This window comes from Adiantum capillus-veneris, chromosome 11 (assembly GCF_014529385.1).
Source record: "Adiantum capillus-veneris isolate H3 chromosome 11, ASM1452938v2, whole genome shotgun sequence".
NCBI lineage: Eukaryota > Viridiplantae > Streptophyta > Polypodiopsida > Polypodiales > Pteridaceae > Adiantum > Adiantum capillus-veneris.
This window is the reverse complement of record NC_140941.1, coordinates 82,435,780-82,461,375: the sequence shown is the minus strand read 5'-3', so window position 1 is coordinate 82,461,375 and position 25,596 is coordinate 82,435,780. Positions and strand designations below refer to the sequence as shown.

General features: G+C 43.2%; 1 protein-coding gene across 1 annotated transcript; it reads right to left on the bottom strand.

The window, feature by feature from the left end:
* Positions 1-17,573: 17,573 nt before the first annotated feature.
* LOC147447549 (uncharacterized) lies at positions 17,574-20,390 on the bottom strand. Its single transcript, XM_086524359.1, has 3 exons — positions 20,112-20,390; positions 18,985-19,536; positions 17,574-18,723 (listed from the first exon to the last, which is right to left on the bottom strand). The coding sequence occupies exons 1-3, from the start codon at positions 20,125-20,127 to the stop codon at positions 17,660-17,662; spliced, it is 1,632 nt and encodes a 543-aa protein (XP_086380485.1). The 5' UTR covers positions 20,128-20,390; the 3' UTR covers positions 17,574-17,659.
* Between the last annotated feature and the right edge of the window lie 5,206 nt (positions 20,391-25,596).

Sequence of the window (25,596 nt, the reverse complement as noted above, 5' to 3'; positions counted from 1 at the left end):
GTTCAAACTCTGGACAATTTTCCTCAGAGTCGAGAACCCAGCTACCTAATTTTCGTCTCCATCTCCTATAGTCGTAGCCCATAACTAATGATTGACGACATAGTTGATATGAGATAGACATATAATTTGGGCTTACTCTACAACTAATATTGTCACCAATATGGAAGGTTTCTTTGGTGCTCCATTCGTCTCCAAGAACATTATCCAGTTCAGTCATAGAAAGTCTTCTATTAAGCCACATCATCTTTGTCCTCTACAAATCCATTGTTTTGAAACATGCCACAAAGACATGTATAGGCAAGAACCATTGAACTTTAATCCTTCGTGATATCCTGCCCGGAGACATAGCTTTAAGGATGTCTTCTTTGATCTTGGATTTGAAGCTTGATATAGTACATGCATCAGGAGCTTCCCAGTCAAGTGAACTTATGGTGGGAGCAGGTAACTGATGTAGTTCTCCATATGCACCTTCTCGTGATGGAACTTTGTATTCTGCAAAATAGACAAACAAATCCATTGTTTTGTAAAAGGAAGGTGGCTTGTCAGCATACATAGCATCTGCAATCCCTTTATGCATTGCTTTGAACGTCCCACTTAGACTCTCCACAGGCTGCCATTCCACAACTATTGAAGGAAATATATCTGGAATGGAATCAAAAAATGAGAAAAACAATGGGATAATGAAAAAAAATCACTGTATCAAATAGTTCTTTTTGTACTTACAGTAAGAATGCAGTGTGGGATGTTCTTCCCAGTCTAACACCATATCCTTGGCCATGTACACATGTTGAACCTTAGCTAGCCAGCCATTGTCGATCACTTTGAAAGCAAGAACACGACCTTTCCAATGGTTTTTTACTTTATCGCGTTTAGTTCTCTTCACTCTGTGTACACCTTTGCATGAAGGAAGCATTGTTACCTAGTCATTCACACAAAAAGATATGGGTTTCCAAAGACCATCCTCTCTAACGTTATGAAAGTCACAAGAAGTTATGTTATGTGAAGGGCGACGTGCAAAAGACGCCATGGAAACTCAGAGATTAGAGAAGAAGAAAGAAAGTATACACGGAAAGACTTAAAACCTCTCACAAACTAGAGAGCGAGAAAGGTATACGTTTGAAAAAAGTAGGTGATTTGTCATTAATGCCCTTGTTTTGAGAGCCTTCTGACATAGATTTCGTATCTTTTGACAACGCTTTTGTGAAATATAAAATAGAATAAAAGATGAGACTTCGTTACTTTGAGCCGCAAATTTAATGAGCTCTCTCGCCGAAAGCACCCAAATATAGCAGTTTCAGCCTTATGATCAAGACATTTAGCCTTATGATCAAGACATTTAGCGGTTCTCCGTCAAAACAGGACCACCAAAACCCACAATAGAGGAGACAAGAGTGCCATACTTTTGTATACGTGTCAAATAACTATTTGATTATTTCTTAATCCTTAGATTAACAAACATCCCTTTTTGAGTCGTTTTTTGCAATAATGATATGGTAACAAATCCCCCCTAGGAGTGATGCGGTAAACGAGGGCTGGCACAAAGAGTAAAGGGAAGTGTCATGCCCTAAGGACACGATCAGTCCACAAAGGGGAGCAAGCCCAAATCTTTGCAAAAAGCTTCAAACTTCTCATGAGACAATGCCTTTGTGAAAATATTTGCAAGGTTGTCATGTGTTGGCACATAAGCCAAGTTGATCTCTCCTGTTGAGAGCCTCTCCCTGACATAGTGGTAATGCACCTCAATGTGCTTTGTGCGAGCATGAAAAAGTGGGTTCCTCGCAACTGTCAATGTTCTCTGACTGTCAAAAGATAGAGGCAATAGGTTTGCAATCCTCAATGCCAAACTTACATAGCAATAGGTTTGCAATCCTAAAGTCCAAACTTACATAGCAATATCTCTATGTAACTTTCCTAACACAAGGAAATACCACCATCACATTGCTTAAACTGTATGCCCAAGTAATGATGCAACATTCCAAAATCTTTCATCTTGAAAGTAGCATTCAAATCAGCCTTAAACTCAGCAATATGTGCCTCATTGGGACCAGTGATCAACAAATCATCCACATAAAGAACAACAATGAGAAGTACATCGCCCTCACGCTCATACAATGTGCTTTCTGTTAGACTGTTACGAAAGCCTTGTTTGACCAAATGAGTGTCAACTTTCTCATACCAAGCACCACACTACAAGAGGTTGTGTGCTCTTGTGACGCTGGTAACGACGGAAATACACTGGGTTTTTATAACCCCCGGCGTCGCTAATAGCGTCGCTACGAGAGCGTCGCTATATGCGACGCTATAGGTGTCGCTATAGGTGTCGCTATATGCGTCGCTATATAGAGATGCTAATAGCGACGGTCATAGCGACGGTTATAGCAACGTTTACACAGAAGTCTATAGCGACGCTACAGAGCCATAAATAGCGACGGTTATAGCGACGCCCGAGAGAAATTTTTTTTGGTGACAGGGCATTGAATGCCCTGCCACCCATCAATCATATTGTACTTGATTCACTTTTTAAAAAAAGTGCAAGGGTAGATAATAGACCCAAAATAGTCACCCACAAGACGCATTGTTTGCAAAATTGACAAGCATAAAATTGACAATTGTACACATCATAGGCAAAATGAATTGATTGGAAAATATAATAATGACAATTGTACAACATCATAGGCATAAAGAATTGATTGGCAAAATGAACTGCGGTGACAAATGTAATAATATACATGGTTCAAAAAGACGTATGAAATCCGTCTCATGATACATAGGCTATGAGAAACCCTAAACTAATGCTATCTAGCTACCGCTAAACTGACGTCGTCTAGTCAGACGTCTCATCGCGTCCAAGAGGCGTATTTGTCGGATTCTGCAAAAAAAAGACAATAAGACAGCTTTCAGTAAGTATAAACATATAATGACATTTATAAAACAATACAAAAAATAGAAAAGAGTAAACCCTAATACTAACCATGCCGCCGCGAGAACTGAGAATGTCCATCAGGGCGTTTAAGCCCTTCCTGCCTGCGTACTCGCGCTCGTACGGTGTGGGGTCACGTCCTGTCATCGACCACTGTCAAAACATACAAAGATTTCATTATGTTAGAATTAAAAAACTCATAAACCCTAAACTATCGAACATAAAGAGCAATGCGAAAACACTTACAAAATCGGCATCAAATGATGCCCATCCACCGCTCCCCAAGTGGTGCGAGCTCCCTGCCTCTACTCGCGCTCTGGCTGCATCCTTTTGTTGCTTCCACTTGTCGGGATTCTCGCGCGTTGCTTTCTTCGCATTCTTCCAATCTTCTTTGGCCAGCCAATCTGGCCTGTTCCACCCATGCTTGATTGCTTTTTGCACTTTGGAACGCTTGTGTTTGCAGTATTCGCGCATTCGAATCTCCATCAGGTCTTCATTGAAGCGCTGATTCCGTGTTGGAACGGGAAACTCATCATGAAGTATGCTGATGACTCTGGCTTTTAAATCACTTGGTACTTCACTCCATTTGTTTAGTATGTAGTGTCTAAACAGCTGAGAGCAAAGACCACACATGCGCGAGATCACCTTCTTGCCGTCATCATCCATGATGATGCCGCCGCTGAAGTCGACGGAGTAAGGCAAGCCCTCTGGCCGGTGACGCGTGAACCTGGGTGTCCCGGCAGGGGTCTCTAGCGGCGTGTCGATGGGGGTACGGACGTTAGGTGTCTCCACCTGCGTCTGGGCCCCGAAGCGAGGAGTGTCGAGTGGGGTGGCTCCTGGCGGAGTAGGTAGAGGTGTGTAGCTGCTAGGAACAGTCAGCCGCGCAAAACCTGGCGTAGATGGCGATGCTGTGGCTGGTGTGGGGGCGGGCAAAGAAGGGGAGGGTAAAGAGCCTCGTCGAACACGAGGCGGTGTGGAGGCATCGACGGCGGAATCCCCACAACAACCGCCACCGCCACCACTAGAGCGCCGGTGTCTAGACGAGTGTGAAGATCATCTCGTCGACACCGAAGCATCGGAGCGCGCCGAATGCTCCGAACGAGAGGGAGATGCGGATGGAGTAGGAACGCGCGATGATGTGCCAGAGCAATGACGCTCCACGTACCACTGTCTCTGCTGCGGTGACAAAGAAGAAAGAAACTCCTCATCATCCATACCTGCATTAAACACACGAATATTTAAACTTAATATTGAATGAATAGAGTAGACAATGATGCAAAGACCATTAAATACAATGACGTAATGACGCATATAAATACAATGACGCAATGAATTGAGTGATAGAAGAGGCAAGTCGAAAACTCAGAATTTTCAATCAAAAGATGTGAGCGCGAGTAGAAAAGAGCGTTATACACCATGGAAGGTACTCAGAGAGCCAGAGCTTTTACAACATGGAGCAAAATTGTTCAAATACAATATTTGTGGCTTTAAGAGATCTCTCTCTCATCCTCACGTAACTCAGCATAACTTCCTATATCTATATAGAGCTCTCCGTTTAAACACATATCCTCTGTTTCATTTTGTAGCTCCTCTGCACGCACCCCATATAGAGTAGTAGCATCTTGATACTCGTCTGGCACCACCGCAGCATCTTCTCTTATCTCCTCCATTGATGCCGTTGTGATTGGCACATGGTAGCCTTCATACGTCCTTGCACTACGAGGGGCTACCTCTATGACGTACCACCAGTTTGATGTAGACTTTGTAGGATGAAATATTACCTGCCAGAGCCACATAACTCACATGAGAGCTTTCAAGCACATAACTTGTAAAAGGGGGATGTTAACTATTTACATATTTACTTGTTCACAATGCTTGGGTAGTACGAAAGTGTCTCTTAGGTCAGTCTATTTCTTAGTAGAATCCACCTCAAGAAAACCAGACTCTCCTCTACGCACAGTAGCGTTGCGACCCTCCATGATTATCTTGAACCATTGCACGTCGAACAAGTCGACAAAAAATCCTCTGTAATCGATCCTCAAAATCTCTTGTAGCGTGCCGAAGTAAGTGAGTTCAGCCACCACAGGATCTGCATCAGAGGAACGTCGTCGACTAGACTGTTCAAATTTTGCCATGATTCCACAATCTTGAGTAAAACGCTTTTTGTCGATCCGTTCCACCCTAAAATGTCGACCTTTACACCATGCTGCTGTGTATGACTTATACTACAAGGAACAAAGATTATGAGTGGCCGTTCAAACGTTTAGAAATAAAGTCACTAGCTAGTCGTACATTGCAAACTTACCTTGGTCGCGCAACCCCGAGAGTACTCCCACTCTTCCTCAGTCACTTCGTCACCGCATTGTTGTGCACTTTTCAATTGGTTGTGCAACCATCTTAAGCTCATGAATGTTGGTAGGCTCTCCAGACCCGTCGGATAGTGCATCGGTGGTCGTCTTCCCCGTCTCCACTCGATTCGTGCCCTTTGTCGCTCTTGCTTTGCATCCTCATATTGTGAAATCCACTTTTGCATCACTGGATTGTGAAGCATGCAAAATCGGTTGATTTTAGCCTCTAGATCTTTCGTCATCTTCTTCTCAACACCGAGATTGCACATGACAATCCCAGATATGCGCTCATCATCTATGGTTCGCCATAGCGTGTCCCGGGCTTTATCAAATCCGTCTAGCCACTCTCCAATGTACACTAGGGACTCTGATACCAACCAACCTTCTGCCATGCTACCCTCCGGACGTGCCTTTTGACGCACATATCCCTTAAGCATTTTCATGAAACGTTCTAAGAAGAACATCCGTCTGGAATGAACTGTGCCAGCTATTTCCACCTCATGAACTATGTGAACAAGAAGATGCACCTGAATGGTTAGCATGGTAGTAGGAAAATGTTTCTCAAACATGCACACAAGCTCCGCAGCATTTAGTTTGGCGAATGGTATGGAGTTTACGTTGATCTCCTTTTGTGAGATCCATTGCACCAGCTTTCCAAGTTTGTAGATTGTGTTACGGATGTCGAGAGACAAACATCCCTCAATGGCAACCGGTAAAATAAACTGTAAAGTATGTGCAACAATGATATTAAAGTCCACATTTTATGCAATGATATTAAAGTCCACTATGAGCGTAACTGACACATTTTATGCCAATCCTGTGCCTTCAAACCGGTAAGATTTCCTTCTTTAGTAAAACACGTTCGGAGCGAGTGCATTACGCAAGTGGGGGTCCGCAAAGATCGAATGGTCTCTTTTACTTTGCGTTCTTGGGCTCCTGTGAAAATCCATGGTGCTTTAGGGAGTTTTATCGATCCATGAGACGCTGTTTGCGGCCAATATTGCTCTATACGATCTACATTTCTAAGGTCAACTCTGGCTCCCAAAGTATCTTTCTTACCGGTCAGATGGTCCCATAGTAGATTACCCACATTCTTGAATATGTGCATTGGATCGAGCAAGTGATTGATCATGAGTCGGGGCCAGTATGGTAACTCGTACCATAGAGATAGTCTCTTCATCCCTGGAGGCAATCCGTCATCGCACATCTCCTTCTGCTCTAACCATGCTTGTGCAGACATCCTTGGTGGCTCTCTCCTCTCTGAAAAGAATGCAATCATTAGGACAAGCGTGGATAGAATTGTAATCCATCCCCAAGTTTCGCAAAATCTTTCTTGCTTCATCTCGGGAATCTGGCATCACATTGTCAGCTGGTAGTATGTGCTCTTTAAGCAATCTACACAACATAAAAATACGATACAGTCGTGTAAAAATCTATCAGATCATTATACATTTAGAGTTTTATTAAAGTGAACTAATTGTAATAGATCACCTGAAAAGCGCTGTGACGCTAGTGTCACTCCATCCACACTTTTCCTGCATGTTGAGAAGAACCAGGAGTGCTTTCAATCTAGACATACGTGCTCCATTATACAATGGCGTATCGGCTTCACTTTTCATATCATCATAGATAAGCCTTTCTGAATCCATGATCGTCTCGATCATTTCATCAATCTCGGGCTCAAACATTGCCTCGTTGGGAATGTGCTTTGCATGATCATCCCTCGAGCTGTCAGAGGCTACATCTTGTGGCCTCACATATGCTGCTTGACCAAAGCGCCTGCGAACACGTCGATCTATTGGGTTGCAAGATTGCTGCTTGTTGGCCAGCGTCAGAGTCCGACGAGTTATAATTGGCAACAACTCGATCTATAATAGATGGATTGAACTCGCCAAATTCGCGAACGTGCTGCAAAGAAACACGTCTTGTCCGTCGCACAGCATGCTTGCATTGATTACAAGGACATAAGACCCTCGTTGAGAGATAGGTGTTCGGGTTGGACGGTCCCACATCCTCGTCACTACTCATAATGAGGATAAAAATCTTATTACCTGGACAACAAATTTAATATTCTATTGGCATTCTTCGTCTTATCTCTCTCTCTCTCTCTCTCTCTCTCTCTCTCTCGCTCTCTCTCTACCTCACATTCTCTAGTCATGTCCAATCCCCGCACACCTCGGTCTAGAGGTGCACGGAGATCATAACCACCGGGTTATAATCTCGTCTTTATTGGTCAATACCTATATTTGTGGGTACAAGAAATCTACAGACCCACGTCTACATGATACTGCATGTAGTGGAAAAAACCCCTTTGCCTCTTCTCTAGCTGTAGCACTTCACAGCATCTTAACATCTTTTCACAGTATATCTTTTCACTGTTCGTCTAACTCTAAACCCTAAACCGTAAGTAATTCTTGCGTGGACTCGATCTAACGTAAATAAGCGTAAATCTAAATAAACGTAAATCTAACTAAAAATAAACCTAAATCTAATTTAACGTAAGTCTACATCTAACCTAATCTTTAACGTCTTTTGGGATAGTTTCCTACGACGTTAAAACTCTCTTCTTCTTGTGTGTGTGTGTGTGTGTGTGTGTGTGTGTGTGGGTAAACCTAAATAAACCTAAGTCTAATCTAATATAACATAAATCTAAATCTAACGTAAATTATGTTATATTAAAAACAAAGAACTAAACTAACAGGGATTATAAGAACCTTAAAACTGATTTAACACATAATTTTTCACATAACTCGGCAAGAGTTGGCATTCTCATCACATAATTTTTCACATAACTCGGCGACGCTGCCTCATCTCCATCCACATCTGACGGCAGCAATTGGCCCTTTGGACCGTTCTTGCTCTTGTTACTAACTTTGAAGTTGCTGTTGAATGACTAGAGGTTGTCTAGATGGTCATTGTCGGGGATGTAGTGACTCTTGCCGCCCTGAAGATCCACCTTCTTCCCTATCTTCTGAAGACATTTCACCAGTACTTTTGGATCGACGGAGCCCACCATGAGTGAAGGCAACAATACCCTATATTCCATTGAGGGCTTTCTTCACCCGCTTCATGCAGGCATCGCAATCTATGGAGACCTAAATCTAATCTAATATAATGTAAATCTAAATCTAGCGTAAATAAACGTAAATCTAACTAAAAATAAACCTAAATCTAATCTAATTTAACTTAAATAAACCTAAATCTAATTTAACGTAAGTCTACATCTAACCTAATCTTTAACGTCTTTTAGGATAGTTTCCTACGACGTTATAACTCTCTTCTTCTTGTGTGTGTGCGCGTGTGTGGATGTGTGTGCCAATAAAAAGAGATAAATGGTATAACCTTTTTATCACCCATGCCAAGTATGATAGATTGGTTATGCCATTTCCCTCTTGAATAATAGGTCTTGAGTTCAACTCTTCGTCGGCTAGATCTTTAGGTCTTTTAATTTTAATTAGTTTCCTACGACGTTAAATTAGTTTCTCTCTCTTTCTCTCTCAATGTGTGTGCCTTTTTTTGTTTATGCATGTTTTCTCTCTCTTTTCCTCTCTCAATATGTGCGTTTTTTGTTTATGCATGTTCTCTCTCTTTTTTCCTCTCTCAATGTGTGCATTTTTTGTTTATGCATGCTCTCTCTCTCTTTTCCTCTCTCAATGTGTGTGTGCATTCTTTGTTTATGTATGTGTGTGCGTTTTTGTTTATGTTTGTACTCTTTCTCTCTCTCTCTCTCTCTCTCTCTCTCTCTCTCTCTCTCTCTCTCTCTCAAAAACACTATGTGTGTGTGTGTGTGTGAGAGAGAGAGAGAGAGGGAGAGAGAAAGAGGGGAAGGGAACATGAGAGTGAGGAGAGGGAAGGAGCATACCTGGCTCTCCTTCCTCTCCTCGCGTGTGTGTGTGTGTGTGTGTGTGTGTGTGTGTGTGTGTGTGTGTGTGTGTGTGTAGAGAAGAAAGAGAGAGAGAGAGAGAGAGAGAGAGAGAGGGAGAGCGTTACCTGCTCCTTGCTTGAGGGCGCCGAAAAACTCAGATCTGAGATCTGAGTTTTTCGGCGCTCTCTGTTATTTTTTTTAGCCCAGCCGGTGTCGCTATGAGCGTCGCTACAAGTAAATTTGCGACGCTCATAGCGACGCCGGGATTTATTTTTTTTGAGCGTCGTTGTGTGAGCGTCGCTAATATGAATAGCCTCTTGTCGTGCCAGGAGATTGCTTCAACCCATACAAAGCCGTCTTACATGTGCACACTTTGTCCTCTTGTCCTTTCTTGACAAAACCACGAGGCTGCGTTACATAGGCTTCCTAAAAAATGTCACCATTCAAGAAAGAACTAACAATATTGGATTGATGTCCATCCCAACCAAAATGAGCTGCCAATGCACATAGAAAACGAACAGTAGTCATACAACAAGTGGAGCAAAAGTTTCTTCATAATCTATGCCTTTCTGATGCGCATAGCCTTTTGCAACAAGTCAAGCCTTATGGCAATCAACCTCACCATCCGGCTTGCGTTTCAACTTGTAAACCCACTTTGTACCAATGGCACTTTTCCCAGGAGGCAAATCAGATAAATTCCATGTGTCATTTTCTATAAGTGCATCATATTCTGATTGCATGGCAGCCATCCAATTTTTTTAATTCTGTGCTTCATCAAAAGATAGAGGTTCCTCAACATCATGTAAGCTAGACATAGCCAAAACATAACAATCTGATGCATAAGATGCATGGCGAGAACCTAAATGAGTATGACTAGACAAAGGTGCATCCAATTTACTATCGCACAAAGTATGCACCGGCCATTTAGGCATACCTCTAGCCTGCTCATTCTCAGCCCTTTCCTTATCAAGTACATCATGTACATCTGCATCAATAATAGGCTGATCTACAACATTTTCAGAAACCCCCATAGGCTGTACATTTGCCTCATTGGAATTTACATTTGTACTTCAACCATGAAAAGAGACAACAAAGTGTCATAAATGTCATGTGAGCTTACATTACTGTCTCTAATACATGACAGCAAGGGTTGAACAGAATCTTCCACAAACACAACATCTCGTGAAACCAGAATACGCTTTGTTTGTGGATGGTACAGCCTGTAACATTTACTTTTAGCATTATAACCAACAAAAATACATTTGATAGCCTTATCATCCAATTTTTTGCGTTGTGCTTGTGACACTAAACCATAAGCCAAACAACCAAAAACACGCATGTGCTCAATAGATGGCTTTCTATCATGCCATGCTTCATATGGAGTCATAGACTGCAATGCTTTCGTAGGACACCTGTTGACTACATAAGCGGCACACATGATAGCCTCGAGCCAAAATGAATGTGGTAAAGCTTGACTCTTGATCATACATCGTGCCATTTCCGTAAGAGATCTGCTTTTCCTCTCAGCAATGCCATTTTGTTGAGGCGTATATGGCATTGTACATTGGTGTTTTATCCCACGACTAGCCAGAAATGCATTAAATTCAGGAGATATATACTCCCCCCTTCAATCAGAACGGAGCCTGTGCCCATAGTACATATCGAGACATTTTCAGCCATAGCACGAAATTTCTTGAAGCACATAAACACTTCCGACTTAGCTTTCAACGGATATACCCATGCATGCCTGGAGTAGTCATCAATGAAAGTCACAAAGTACAAGTAATTTCCCAAGGACGGAGTTTGCATAGGCTCACAATATCACTATGCACAAGTTTCAATCTACATGTAGCACGAACTGACCCATCTTTTGGAAACTTAGCATGCTGCATTTTACCCAAAATATAGCCTTCACAAACATATTTGACAGGTGCATCAAGAGGCAGCAAAGAAGCAACCGTATCAGATTTTTGTAAGCGCAACAAACTGGCAAAATTCAGATGCCCAAAACGTGTATGCCACAATTTTTCATCTGAAACACCCCTTGAATCTGTAACTGCATTTGCATAATTTTGTCCACACTTGTCATACAAAGTGAGCTTATACATCCCACAACACAAAAGGCCAGAGGCAACAATTTCATCACCAAAACTGAGATCATGAAATGTGCATCTGTCATCCACAAAATTGACTACGAGACCAACTCCAACAAGTGCAGATACAAACAAAAGTTTTTTTTTAATCCCAGGTACATACAATGCATCAACGAGTGTGAAAGAACTACCATTTGCAGCAATAAAATCTTTCCAACTCCTTGAACAGGATATAAGAGGAATTGTTGGCAAAAGTCATTGTATTCCCATGAGGGACAAACTCAATAGAGATAAACAAACCACGATGTGAGGTAATGTGCTTTGTAGCACCACTATCAAAATACCACACATGTGAATTTGAAGCAACTGACATACATGCATCATGGACAATAGGATCATAAGTGCACTCTGTACTAAATGCCCATTCTGCATCAACATCAACATCACAATCTCCCTTGACAGAAGACTCTACAATCGTTGCACTTATATTAGACACTGTAGTGTATCCAATCTCTTTCTTCTTAGCCTCTTTTGCCTTCAATTTCGGACACTGCTTGATCAAGTGATCATTAGCTTTATAATAGTGGCAATGCATCTTCTTTTTGCCCTTATTACCAGAATAGTCAGACAAAGTGCTACCAGTAGAAGCATTAGCCACAGAAGTTTTGCCACTCGCAACAGAACCATAAGAAGTGGTTACATTGATGTTCTCACCTTTTCTTTGAGCTGCAATAAAAGCTTGTTCAACTGCACGCTGTCTAATCTTGTTTTTTCTAGAAAGTGGCTCTTACAACAGCAATTTGCATAATGCATCAAACTTGAAAACTTCATGATTTCCTTGGGTCATAAGTCTCCAAGTACTAGCAAAAGTCTAGTAAGAATCTGGCAAAGCATCAAGAACAGTCTGCACAAGGGAACTGTCAGAAATTACTTCTTCTGCAGAAATTAGTTGCTCATTAACATCCTTGACACCAGCAAGGAAAGTTTCCATTTGATCTTCCTCATGCATAATCTTCGATTCCAGCTCTTTACGCAGCAAAGTAATTTTAGCCTGATTGCGGCTTGCATAAAGACATGCTAGAATATCCCAAGCCTGTTTTGCAGATTTTGTTGAACGGATGTGACGAGTGATAGTGCGCTTCACAGATAATGCAATCAATGCATGAGCCTGCGTATGTCTTACATCCCAACGAGCCTGCTCATCCGTAGGCAAAACAACTCTGACAACAGCAACCCTGGGAGAAAAACCTGGAGCATCCTCAACATCGCGTGCATCCACAGTACCAGAACGTACATCAATGCCCTACACAATGTTCCAAGCTCCCTTTGATAGAAGTACATGTTGCATCATGTAAGCCCACATAGGGTAATTGTCCCAGCCAATCTGTCCTCAATAGCAAACATCTTAAACGCGTCTGTGTTGTTAACCATGGAAAATGTATGCACTTGATGTGAAAACTGTCCGAAATAAGGAGAAACTGAGTGAGACCAGCACGTGCTATATACCACAACTTGCAATAGATTGTATGAGACATGTTATACAGTAATTGGCACTAACAAAAATTCTATATAATATGACAAAATTGCTTGTGCAAACTTGGTTGTAGTGACAACAGAGGTCGAAATGAGCCCGAAATAAAATTCTAAGCAGACCCAAATTTTTTGTCGACCTGCTGACGCTCGCCAAAGCTCATTGAAATCTCAAAAAACGAGCAGGGGTTCTGGCGACGCTGGCGACTAAGCTCGAGAGGACGTGACCTACTCTTACACCAATTGTTAGAATTAGGGTTGCAGAAAAACGCGCACAACTTGAAGAAGACGAAGAAACCTCAAGGCACACAATAGAGAGTGAGTGTGCAATGGAAAACATAGATATCCCTAGAGTGATGGACGTTTATACAATGCATGGGGGAAAAAACCTCCTAAACATGGAAAAAATGCCCCGACGATCCTAGTGTGTTCATACACATCACTACCACATGTATATGGTAACAAACATGTGCAAATAACATGGACCCATGTTATCCTCGAAACCTCCAACTTGTTTTGTGTTTCCATTTGAACCTCCAACTTGTCAATTGTCTTATTTACCATCAATTAGGATTTTCCACTTGATATGCATGAGCATAATAAATAGTTTCTTCAACCACCAAAAGCACAAATGAACTTAAGAACTAGATTGACGTTAGTAAAGACCACTAACACTTCTTCATAAGAACTAAATTGAGATTAGTAAATAACATTAATTTCATTGTGAAAATAAAAAGGTTTCAATTCGACAAGATAGTATCCAAGCTAGGAACCAATAAAAAACTGGCCTTCACTCATAGCAATTGCATGCAAATTAATCAAGGTTATAATTCACGTTAATTCCCATAAGATCTAGTTGCTCTCTAGAAGCATGTAATCGGAGATTTCTAGGAAATTAGTGATCCCACCTACGTTGATCAATGCAGTTACACCTACACAATTTGAAATATATTGCATAATTTTTCTATTTCATGGTGACCGTACAAAATTTTTGAAATAAAAAACCTTCAAACATAGTCAATTTACCTTAAGTATAGCATCCTACTGGGAGAGGCGAAAAGAAATTCATTACTTTTACGATTCCTTAGCATCTTTATAAAGTTGAAGGAATGTGAAGGCACAACCATGAGAACGTGGCAACGGGGCCATGGCCTTTTTAATTTTTGTGGTTCATACACATGCAACACGACACACAATCTTTGCAAATACCACAATGATTGAAAGACACATAACGAGCAAAACATATTCATTGTTTTAGCAATCCACATTCACGCACAAGGCAGAATGTCTCCAAAGGAATTGAAAAGAATCTTCTCGCAACGAAAACGTACAACATGTTTAAACTTAAAAAGGGGAGGTGACAGGTTTTAAAGAAAGAAATTGCAAAGAATATTAGCAATAAAATTTATTACTAATATTATTCATTCTGGTTACAATCACATTAAGCCTGTTCAGTTGCATCTTCAACGATGTCACCTCGGTGCATAAACACTGTATTTGCTCTTGCAGCTGGGAGATTTGGACGTCTATTACATTGATTCGTATTCACTAATCATAATTTTTTATATTGTCTATAGAGTTATTAATGAAAGTGTGGAGAGTAGTCGAGTCCTGAGGAGTGTCTCCACATAGCTGGCACCACATTTGAACGAGTGTGTCGTGGAGTCTGTTCAGAGTTGCATCCTCCTCCAATGCCTGCGCTTCCGGAGACTCTGTCTCCCCACTATCCCGAGAGCTAGATTGCTCCATCAAACCTGCAAAACATCACATAGGTTTTCACAGAAGGAGGCGAGAACATTAGATGCCAATGAGTTCATCATAACATATTATATACATCGTTTTTAACTAGCAACAGTACTGACCCCTCTTCTAATGAAGAGTGGAATAAATTCTGCACCAAGGGATGCGAACCCTCTTCATCTTCACTGTTCACGACAGCAACGTTTTCTTTGTCTTTCAAACTTGAAGGGTTGCCGATGAAGTCCTCACGAGCATATTTTGGAGATATTGCAACTGCATGCGTTTTTGTAAGTGCAACCCCCCAAGGAGTGAGTTGATGAGGTATTGACCAATTCACATGGTCACTATCAATAAGTTGGTCAAAATAAAGAACGTTAGCAATGAAAGCTAGAATTACAGCACAAGGGACGACGAGGGAAAGAAATGAATGTACCTGTGGGTTTCGTGCCACCTTCTGAGGAACCAATCGATTCGCGGTTGCGCATTCGTGTAAGCCTCATCAAGGAAATATTGACGACATCCTGATATGTGGTAGAGGAAGGGAAAATCATGCTCTACCACAACGCTTTGATCTTCTTGAGCGGCATCCCACGCCCCTGAAAAGGTGTTATCCACGAGGACGACGGGTAGTACTTACCAGACTTTAGCATATGGTGCAATGTCGATAAGAAGTTGTTGCCAATTGGGTGCTCCAAAGTGGAATTTCTAGTACATGAGTACACGATCAAAAATATTCGCATGCGTCAGACAAACTCTATTTTTCATCTCGTCCGTCCCGTATTGTGTGTACAATTCGATTCCCTTGATATCGTCTTGTGTCACATTGTGGGAGAAGTTCTCGTAATGTGGTTGATCCATGTCCTTCATGCAATACCCCAGCATGCCGTGAAAGGTATGCATATTCTTTTGCTCGAGGGCACGACACAAAATGTTCACTCCACCATCACTATCAACATCCCACCCTAGGTACTGCTTTATTTTCTTGTTCACTGCAAGAATGGACGTCACCATGAATCGAACGACCATTTGGAAGTGGAGGTGGAAGACAGTGCCACCACGCTCGATTGAGGACATGTCAACGACCGCTTCTTCCTCCACAAAGGCTTTCAACCTCGGAAGCTACCGCCTAGACACTATTATTGCTCAGCCCAAGCATCTTTTTGGACTTGTACGAGCGATTATGTCCTGATCCGAGAGCCTAAGTTTCCCTCGGGGTCTCTTTGAACTAGAGGGAGCGAGTCTGATGACCTGGCAAGATGCTTCATCCTTGCCATTTCAAAACAACCATAATGAAACAACGCACATGACTAAGACATGCATTAAGAATATCACTAGGTATGCGGGAACCATTCACAACCAATACACACAAGGAATAGATGGTACGCATGTTTACCTGCTCGCACGAAATTGAAGCGTGAAAGACGAGCCCCCCGCCCCCCCCCCCGCCCCCAACCCCAACCCCAAGCCTCCTCTCCTCGAATTAGAATGGCTCCCTGCATTCCTCTTATTCGACACCCTACTGCTACGATCAGGCAGCACAAGACAACTCGCAAAGGTCGAAACTGCAACAAAAAATGGCGTTTTCAGCTGACTGGGAGGTACCCAGCTGGGTACTGCACTGGCAGCGCAGGCCAATCCGCAGCAGTCATGCGCAGGTTTCAGGCATGCGCAGCCTTAAATAAAAAAGTCGCATGCGCCATTCATGCAAAGTTCAAACTGCACCACGAACTCGCCTTTCGACGACTTTTCCAAAACAGACAGTTATACTCAAAACTTTTCCTTTCGACGTCCAAAAACGATGTACTCTTACTTATACACAATAAGTTTTGGACAGATTCTCACAATAATTCTCACATTGTGACTTACCTCAACATCATGAGCTTCGGCGAGGGAGGCACCGCATACCTAGCTAGGTATGTGGTGCCTCTCGAGAAGAAGCTCATGATGTTATGCATTGTATGAAAAACACCTGAAAAAGACTCCATTTTCCTACATGAGAAAATTTCTTGTGTTAAACTTCCACTTCCACCGTTAAACTTTCAACCTTACACTTTTAGGGATGTTTTCCGCTATTTCCCCAGCTCCTACTTTGACACAAGTTAAATTTTTCCATGTTTGTCTTCCATGTAAACTTTGACACAGGTTGTACGTTTATAGCTCCTCCACAGTTAGGGCAGACTTTGCTAACAGAATGATTAAGCAAAAAGATAAAATGTGCAATCAAACTTTCGGACCAATGTTCGGGAAAAATCATTTTTCCAACCATACAAAATTCCTTTCCTTTTTGTATTCCTTTCCTTGAATCTGCCTAGAGGAAATTTTAGAAAATTAGGTTATTTTTCGGATTCACACTATTTTTCTCTCTTTTGGGGCGGAATATCTCCTTTTCCCCTCGCCCTCAACCGGAATTTTTGAAATTGAAAACGGCACAATATTAAGTTGAGACACATTTTTTCCAAACACTATTTCGGACTTGAAAAGGACCGAAAAAACATGGTCAAAATATCCATCTACTAAACATTTTAAGGTGATGCAATGCTTATGTGCTCTGGGTGGAAAAAGTGGTACATTCCTCGTATTTTGCCCTGGAATGAACTCTATACGTACTCCCAATGCCTTAGAATGAAATGCCTTGGAATGACATGATGATGAATTTCGTTCTCAACATTCTTGATCCCTTCCATGGGTAGGCCATAGAGCTCTCAAAACCACCTCAAGTTTGACAATTACATTCACAATGGATGGTTAGGATTCCCAAACAAAAGCTATGCCACATCCAATCCATCCTTTAAAGAATGCCAAATAGCAGTGTGATGCACATCTTCTCCAAATGAAGATATCGACACACAAGAAAACCCCGAGCACATGAAGCCCACGTTGCATATATATGATCTAAAAAGCTAAGATTTATGGTGAACCAGTCTGAAGTATTTAGTAGTGTAATTCTCAGTGAGGTCCAAAACCCACATGCTTTGAAGACATTAATGTTTATGATGTATGTAGGAGTGAAGACATCCATCTCAAGAAAGGTCCTAATTATGTGACCTTTATTGTATATGTATGTATACCAGGTATACCTATAGGAAATAAATGGTCTCTCTCTCTCTCTCTCTCTCTCTCTCTCTCTCTCTCTCTCTCTAGTAATGAACCACTGCTACAAATATCAGTTGCGGCTGGCCGGACCGGCCGGTGCTACTTCATCCCTCTCATCTAACAAGGAATGTGTTGTCTCCTCCACTGCACTTTCCAAATCAGCTAGACTCTTGTCCAAGTTACATGCTTGATCAGTACCCTCATCTGTAAGCATGTGGGATTGGTACACATTACTCATTTTATTGCTTCCGTCCTGCAAGTTCCACATCATTGTGCCCTCCCTCAATGCATTTTCCTTCATTGCATTTTGTGCCGCTGTCTCTTCGGACTCGTTACTCATTGCCCCAAGCTGCCCAATGACGTCGAGTTGGAGAATGCTGTTATTCGTCCCACTTGTAACAAAATCTGCGTTTTCCATACCGATGGGCTTCCCACATAACTGCACACCGTCCACGCTCTGCATGCTTGCATCGTATGCGACACTGCTAGGGCCACCACCTGCGCTGCCACCTTCATTATCAACTAAACTTTTACTCGACCATTGCTCAACCTCTACATGATGTTCACTTGCTTGCTGGGGCGGCGTCGGAGAGCCGGAATAAGCTCCGGTGAACTGAGGCTCAGACTGTAGGCCAACGGATTGACGCCATGTCATATTCGACAGCATGTGCGGCTCCATGAGCTGATGAAGCTTCATCTTCAAGAGTGCCGGATGCAAAGCACTCGATACAATGTGGGGTTGCTCCTGTTCCTTCTTTTCCAAGGAGAGACTCGGGCCCAAAACATACGACCCATCAGCCAGAAGCATTGTATTGGCATTCAGATAGAAGTTGCTGTTAGCGCTTGTGCCGGCCACATTGTCATCCAGCTGCATGTTAGCCTTCTGTTCATCAATGTAAGCCGGCAAGCCAAGTAAGGAGATCTGATTCACCTGACTCTGCTGATAGGCTTGTGCATTTGCATTTGCTAAGCCCAGTAAGGATGGGTTTTCTGCAGAATTACCATAAGGATTAAGGTTAGGAATAACCTGCTGCTGATAAGGACCCGGGCCAGCCGCTTGCGACGACATTAACATTAGCTCATGATTCAGCTGGGATGAGCTCAAGATATTGAGGTCTCCGACTGCACCATTGCCTGCAAAACAATATAATTGGTTGTCGAATTGTGTGTATGTGCCCGTGCTTGTGCGCTACAGCAATGACTAATACAATTATAACAATATAAAATCATGCATTCACATACAATAAGTACTGTGAGCATCCGAGAGTGCGATAATCCTCTTCAAGCAAACCACGCGCACACACAATGTAAGTCTTGTGCATAACAATACCCCTACTCCCGAGCTGTGTGCACGATAATCCTCTTTAAACAACCATTTTCACTTCAATTACTCACCATTGCTTGCATCTTCAAGCACAATTCTTTGCTGCTGTGACGTATTTCCAAATCCCTGCAATACATCCTGTTGTTGCTGCGAAACATACGCTATTCTCTCATAAACTTCCTTGATCCGGTTGACGACCATGTCAGCAAGTTGCTTCAAATCATCAATGCTATACATATCAAGCCGGTCGTCCCAAAGAAAGTGGCCGCGCGTACTTTCAAGGGTACGGTTTTGCTCCACTTTAACTTTAAGCTCCGTCTTGAGCTTCTTGATTTGCTGTTCCAAGAGGCTTGTATTATCCAGCTTCTTCTTATCTTGTTCTTCTTTACTGAGGCTTCGGTATTTTTCGATAACGTGGGCCACACCGGGTAGACCCCAGCTATAAGGTGTGCTTGATGGCTTCCCCGCCTGCGGGCCGAAGCATATCATGCAAACTTCGACACCGCAGAGAATCGCCAGCTCCTCCACCTTTTTCTTCAGTCCTTTCTTGCGCTTAGTGAATGTCACGTGCCTCGATGCATCGCTCTTTATCCAAGTTATGGGAATCTTAGCCCTCCCCATCTCTGCAAATATATTCCCAAAACAACCTCCAATATTGATTTAATTTGCAATAGCCTTAATGTAGTGAAAGGAAAATCCAACTTCAATCTTTGCATGTATTCTTGTGTGTGCGATATGCTCCTTACATGCATTATTAATGACCCTGATTAATGCATTATTGATAAATCAATGCATTAATGATCACAGTTATGTATGTACACTTGTTTATATCCTCCTTAATGATATTCCTTCCATGCATTCTGAATCCTGATTGATGCATTATTAACCATCCTGATTACTGATTCTTACAAGCATTATTTTGATTAATGATCCTAATTATGTGCGCTATCCTAATTAATGATCCTTACATGCATTATAATAATTGCGTGTAGGTGATAATTAAGTGGCCAGTGCCTAACTGTGATATATGGCTCAATTGGCGCAACATAAACCACCAATTACGCGTGCATGCAGATTTTCCATGAATACTTCACAAACAGCAACCATGACCCAAGATCAACACCCCTCTCTCTCTCTCTCTCTCTCTCTCTCTCTCTCTCTCTAATACTGTTAATGAATGATTGAAGAGATTACGTACTCTTGATTAGCACCATTGAATAGAACTTTGAAAGAGCTAAGGGAATTAGGTTAGAAGCTCAGTAAACTTGTGGCCCTCTGCTCGCTAATCTAGAGGTGCTGCCACCGCCTCAGGTTGTACAAGCTCCGTTCTTTGTACTGGTTGGCTTGCAGGAAACGCATTTATAATTAGGGCATGCATTACAGGCTAATGGGCTGCAGCCGGTTCGCGGGGCTAGAGAGAGAGAGAGAGAGAACACGCTCGTGAGCTGCGGAATTTGGCTTAGAGAGAGAGTCTAGAGCGACTACTCAGAGAGCGAGTGCAGAGCGTGTGCCGGGCGTGTGTGGTAAGAGAGAGAGAGAGAGAGAGAGAGAGAGAGAGAGAGAGCGCAAAATGCTGCACGTGTAAATTTACCTTGCTCTTACTAAATAAGTCCTTTCAACCCATAGTACTCCATAGTACAATATAAACAATCCACTATCCATAACCTTTGTCCATGTCCCACATACAAAAATACCCTAAAGCCAATCCTTAGCGCAAATTAAACTATACTAGATATTTAGCATGAAATTCAAGAAAGCAAGTAGGCCCCACCAATTTTGGTTTTGGGTTGCATTAAAGGGTATCTCGATAGATGCTAATGCTATGGCTTTGAGGGAAAACAAGAGGAGGCGGCACGTGGAGGAGACAGAGAGGGCGGACAGAAGAGAAAGAAGAAAAGAATTTTTAACGTCGTGACTCGTGGGAAGGCGGAGACAGAGGGAGAGATATTTTTTCGTTGATGGTCGTTTGGATCGATAGCAAGGCAGGGACATTGATTATCGCCATTGTCTGTGTTACCCTTGATGAGGGGCAGTCAAGGATGTGATTCGATGCGCGAGTCGATGATCTGCGTGCAAGAAAGGCTGATCGGCGTGGAGCAGACACATAGGGTGTAGAATCTCTCTCTCTCTCTCTCTCTCTCTCTCTCTCTCTCTCTCTCTCTCTCGTTTGTGTGCATGCGCTCCACCAGCAGGTGCGCAAGCTTGGTTGTTAGAGAGAGGTAGCAGCGCCGCAATGCATCTCCTGCATTGGCCACGGCTCTTACAAAACTGCTTGGGCTCAATTCCTGAAGGGACGCGCACCAGGGGATAGCGGGAGAAGGGTGTGGGACGCTGCTGTCTGAGCTCGCAGTGCAGACACTGAACACAGTGCAGATAATGCCAAAGGCGTCGGGGCGAGAAGGTGGAGGGAGATGGTGTAGGGGGGGGCATCATATTGGAAGATGGTTCTCTCTGTCTCCTGCAGGTCGGAGAGAAAGAGAGCTCGCTGCCTGACAGAGCCCATGGGAGCATGCCATGGCGATGGTAGGGGAAGGCGGGGAGCAGAGTCCAGTGACGGCGATCGCAAGGGGGGTGGTTTGTGCAGGGGGCTCGGCGCAGGAACCACTACAAGAGGTTGTGTGCTCTTGTGACGCTGTTAGCGACGGAAATACACTCGGTTTTTATAACCCCCGGCGTCGCTAAAACCGTCGCTACGAGCGTCGTTACGAGCGTCGCTACGAGAGCGTCGCTATATGCATCGCTATATGCGTCGCTATATAGCGACGCATATAGCGGCGTTTACATAGAAGACTATAGCGACGCTCATAGCGACGCTACAGAGCCATAAATAGCGACGCCCGAGAGAATTTTTTTTGGGTGGCAGGGCATTGAATGCCCTGCCACCCATCAACCATATTGTACTTGATTCACTTTTTAAAAAAAGTGCAAAGGTAGATAATAGACCCAAAATAGTCACCCACAACACGCATTGTTTGCAAAATTGACAATTGTACACATCATAAGCAAAATGAATTGATTGGCAAATGTAATAATGACAATTGTACAACATCATAGGCATAAAGAATTGATTGGCAAAAGGAACTCCGGTGACAAATGTAATAATATACATGGTTCAAAAAGACTTATAAAATCCGTCTCATGATACATAAGCTATGAGAAACCCTAAACTAATGCTATCTAGCTACGGCTAAAACTGACGTCGTCTAGTCAGACGTCTCATCGCGTCCAAGCGGCGTATCTGTCGGATTCTGCAAAAAAAGACAATAAGACAGCTTTCAGTAAGTATAAACATATAACGACATTTATAAAACAATACAAAAAATAACAAAGAGTAAACCCTAATACTAACCATGCCGCCGCGAGAACTGAGAATGTCCATCAGGGCGTTTAAGCCCTTCCTGCCTACGTACTCGCGCTCGTACGGTGTGGGATCACGTCCTGTCATCGACCACTGTCAAAACATACAAAGATTTCATTATGTTAGAACTAAAAAACTCATAAACCCTAAACTATCGAACATGCATAAAGAGCAATGTGAAAACACTTACAAAATCGGCCTCAAATGATGCCCATCCACCGCTCTCCAAGTGGTGCGAGCTCCCTGCCTCTACCCGCGCTCTGGCTGCATCCTTTTGTTGCTTCCACTTGTCGGGATTCTCGCGCGCTGCTTTCTTCGCATTCTTCCAATCTTCTTTGGCCAGCCAATCTGGCCTGTTCCACCCATTCTTGATTGCTTTTTGCACTTCGGAACGCTTGTGTTTGCAGTATTCGCGCATTCGAATCTTCATCAGGTCTTCATTGAAGCGCTGATCCCGTGTTGGAACGGGAAACTCATCATGAAGTATGCTGATGACTCTGTTTTTTAAATCACTTGGTACTTCACTCCATTTGTTTAGTATGTAGTGTCTAAACAGCTGAGAGCAAAGACTACGCATGCGCGAGATCACCTTCTTGCCGTCATCATCCATGATGATGCCGCCGTTGATGTCGACCAAGTAAGGCAAGCCCTCTGGCCAGTGACGCGTGAACCTGGGTGTCCCGGCAGGGGTCTCTAGCGGCGTGTCGATGGGGGTACGGACGTCAGGTGTCTCCACCGGCGTCTGGGCCCCGAAGCGAGGAGTGTCGAGTGGGGTGGCTCCTGGCGGAATAGGTAGAGGTGTGTAGCTTCTAGGAACAGTCAGCCGTGCAAAACCTGGCGTAGATGGCGATGTTGTGGCTGGTGTGGGGGCGGGCAAAGAAGGGGAGGGTAAAGAGCTTCGTCGAACACGAGGCGGTGTGGAGGCATTGGTGGCGGAATCCCCACAACAACCGCCACCGCCACCACTAGAGCGCCGGTGTCTAGACGAGTGTGAAGCTCGTCTCGTCGACGCTGAAGCTTCGGAGCGCGCCGAATGCTCCGAAAGAGAGGGAGATGCGGATGGACTAGGAACGCGCGATGATGCGCCGGAGCGATGACGCTCCACGTACCACTGTCTCTGCTGCGGTGACAAAGAAGAAAGAAACTCCTCATCATCCATACCTGCATTAAACACGCGGATATTTAAACTTAATATTGAATGAATAGAGTAGACAATGACGCAAAGACCATTAAATACAATGACGTAATGATGCATATAAATACAATGACGCAATGAATCGAGTGATAGAAGAGGCAAGTCGAAAACTCAGAATTTTCAATCAAAAGATGTGAGCGCGAGTAGAAAAGAGCATTATACACCATGGAAGTACTTAGAGAGCCAGAGCTTTTACAACACGGAGCAAAATTGTTCAAATACAATATTTGTGGCTTTAAGAGATCTCTCTCTCATCCTCGCATAACTCAGCATAACTTCCTATATCTATATAGAGCTCTCCGTTTAAACACATATCCTCTGTTTCATTTTGTAGCTCCTCTGCATGCACCCCATATAGAGTAGTAGCATCTTGATGCTCGTCTGGCACCACCGCAGTGGCTTCTGATTGAGCATCTTCTCTGATCTCCTCCATCGATGTCGTTGTGATTGGCACATGGTAGCCTTCATACGTCCTTGCACTACGAGGGGCTACCTCTATGACGTACCACCAGTTTGATGTAGACTTTGTAGGATGAAATATTACCTGCCAGAGCCACATAACTTACATGAGAGCTTTCAAGCACATAACTTGTAAAAGGGGGATGTTAACTATTTACATACTTACTTGTTCACAATGCTCGGGTAGTATGAAAGTGTCTCTTAGGTCAGTCCATTTCTTAGTAGAATCCACCTCAAGAAAACCAGACTCTCCTCTACGCACAGTAGCGTTGCGACCCTCCATGATTATCTTGAACCATTGCACGTCGAACAAGTCGACAAAAAATCCTCTGTAATCGATCCTCAAAATCTCTTGCAGCGTGCCGAAGTAAGTGAGTTCCGCCACCACAGGATCTGCATCAGAGGAACGTCGTCGACTAGACTGTTCAAATTTTGCCATGATTCCACAATCTTGAGTAAAACGCTTTTTCTCGATTCGTTCCACCCTAAAATGTCGACCTTTACACCATGCTGCTGTGTATGACTTATACTACAACGAACAAAGGTTATGAGTGGCCGTTCAAACGTTTATAAATAAAGTCACTTGCTAGTCGTACATTGCAAACTTACCTTGGTCGCGCAACCCCGAGATTACTCCCACTCTTCTTCAGTCACTTCGTCACCGCATTGTTGTGCGCTTTTCAATTGGTTGTGCAACCATCTTAAGCTCATGAAGGTTGGTAGGCTCTCCAGAACCGCTGGATAGTGCATCGGTGGTCGTCTTCCCCGTCTCCACTCGATTCGTGCCCTTTGTCGCTCTTGCTTTGCATCCTCATATTGTGAAATCCACTTTTGCATCACTCGATTGTGAAGCATGCAAAATTGGTTGATTTTAGCCTCTAGATCTTCCGTCATCTTCTTCTCAACACCGAGATTGCACATGACAATCCCAGATATGCGCTCATCATCTATGGTTCGCCATAGCGTGTCCCGGAATTTATCAAATCCGTCTAGCCACTCTCCAATGTACACTAGGGACTCTGATACCAACCAACCTTCTGCCATGCTACCCTCCGGACGTGCCTTTTGACACACATATCCCTTAAGCGTTTTCATGAAACGCTCTAAGAAGAACATCCATCTGGAATGAACTGTGCCAGCTATTTCCACCTCATCAACTATGTGAACAAGAAGATGCACCTGAATGGTTAGCATTGTAGTAGGAAAATGTTTTTCAAACATGCGCACAAGCTCCGCAGCATTTAGTTTGGCGAATGGTATGGAGTCTACGTTGATCTCCTTTTGTGAGATGCATTGCACCAGCCTTGCAAGTTTGTAGATTGTGTTACGGATGTCGAGAGACAAACATCCCTCAATGGCAACCGGTAAAATAAACTGTAAAGTATGTGCAGCAATGATATTAAAGTCCACATTTTATGCAATGATATTAAAGTCCACTATGAACGTACCTGACACATTTTATGCCAATCGTGTGACTTCAAACCGGTAAGCTTTCCTTCTTTATTAAAACACGTTCGGAGCGAGTGCATTACGCCAGCGGGGGTCCGCAAAGATCAAATGGTCTCTTTTACTTTGCGTTCTTGGGCTCCTGTGAAAATCCATGGTGCTTTAGGGAGTTTTATCGATCCATCAGACGCTGTTTGCGGCCAATATTGCTCCATACGATCCACA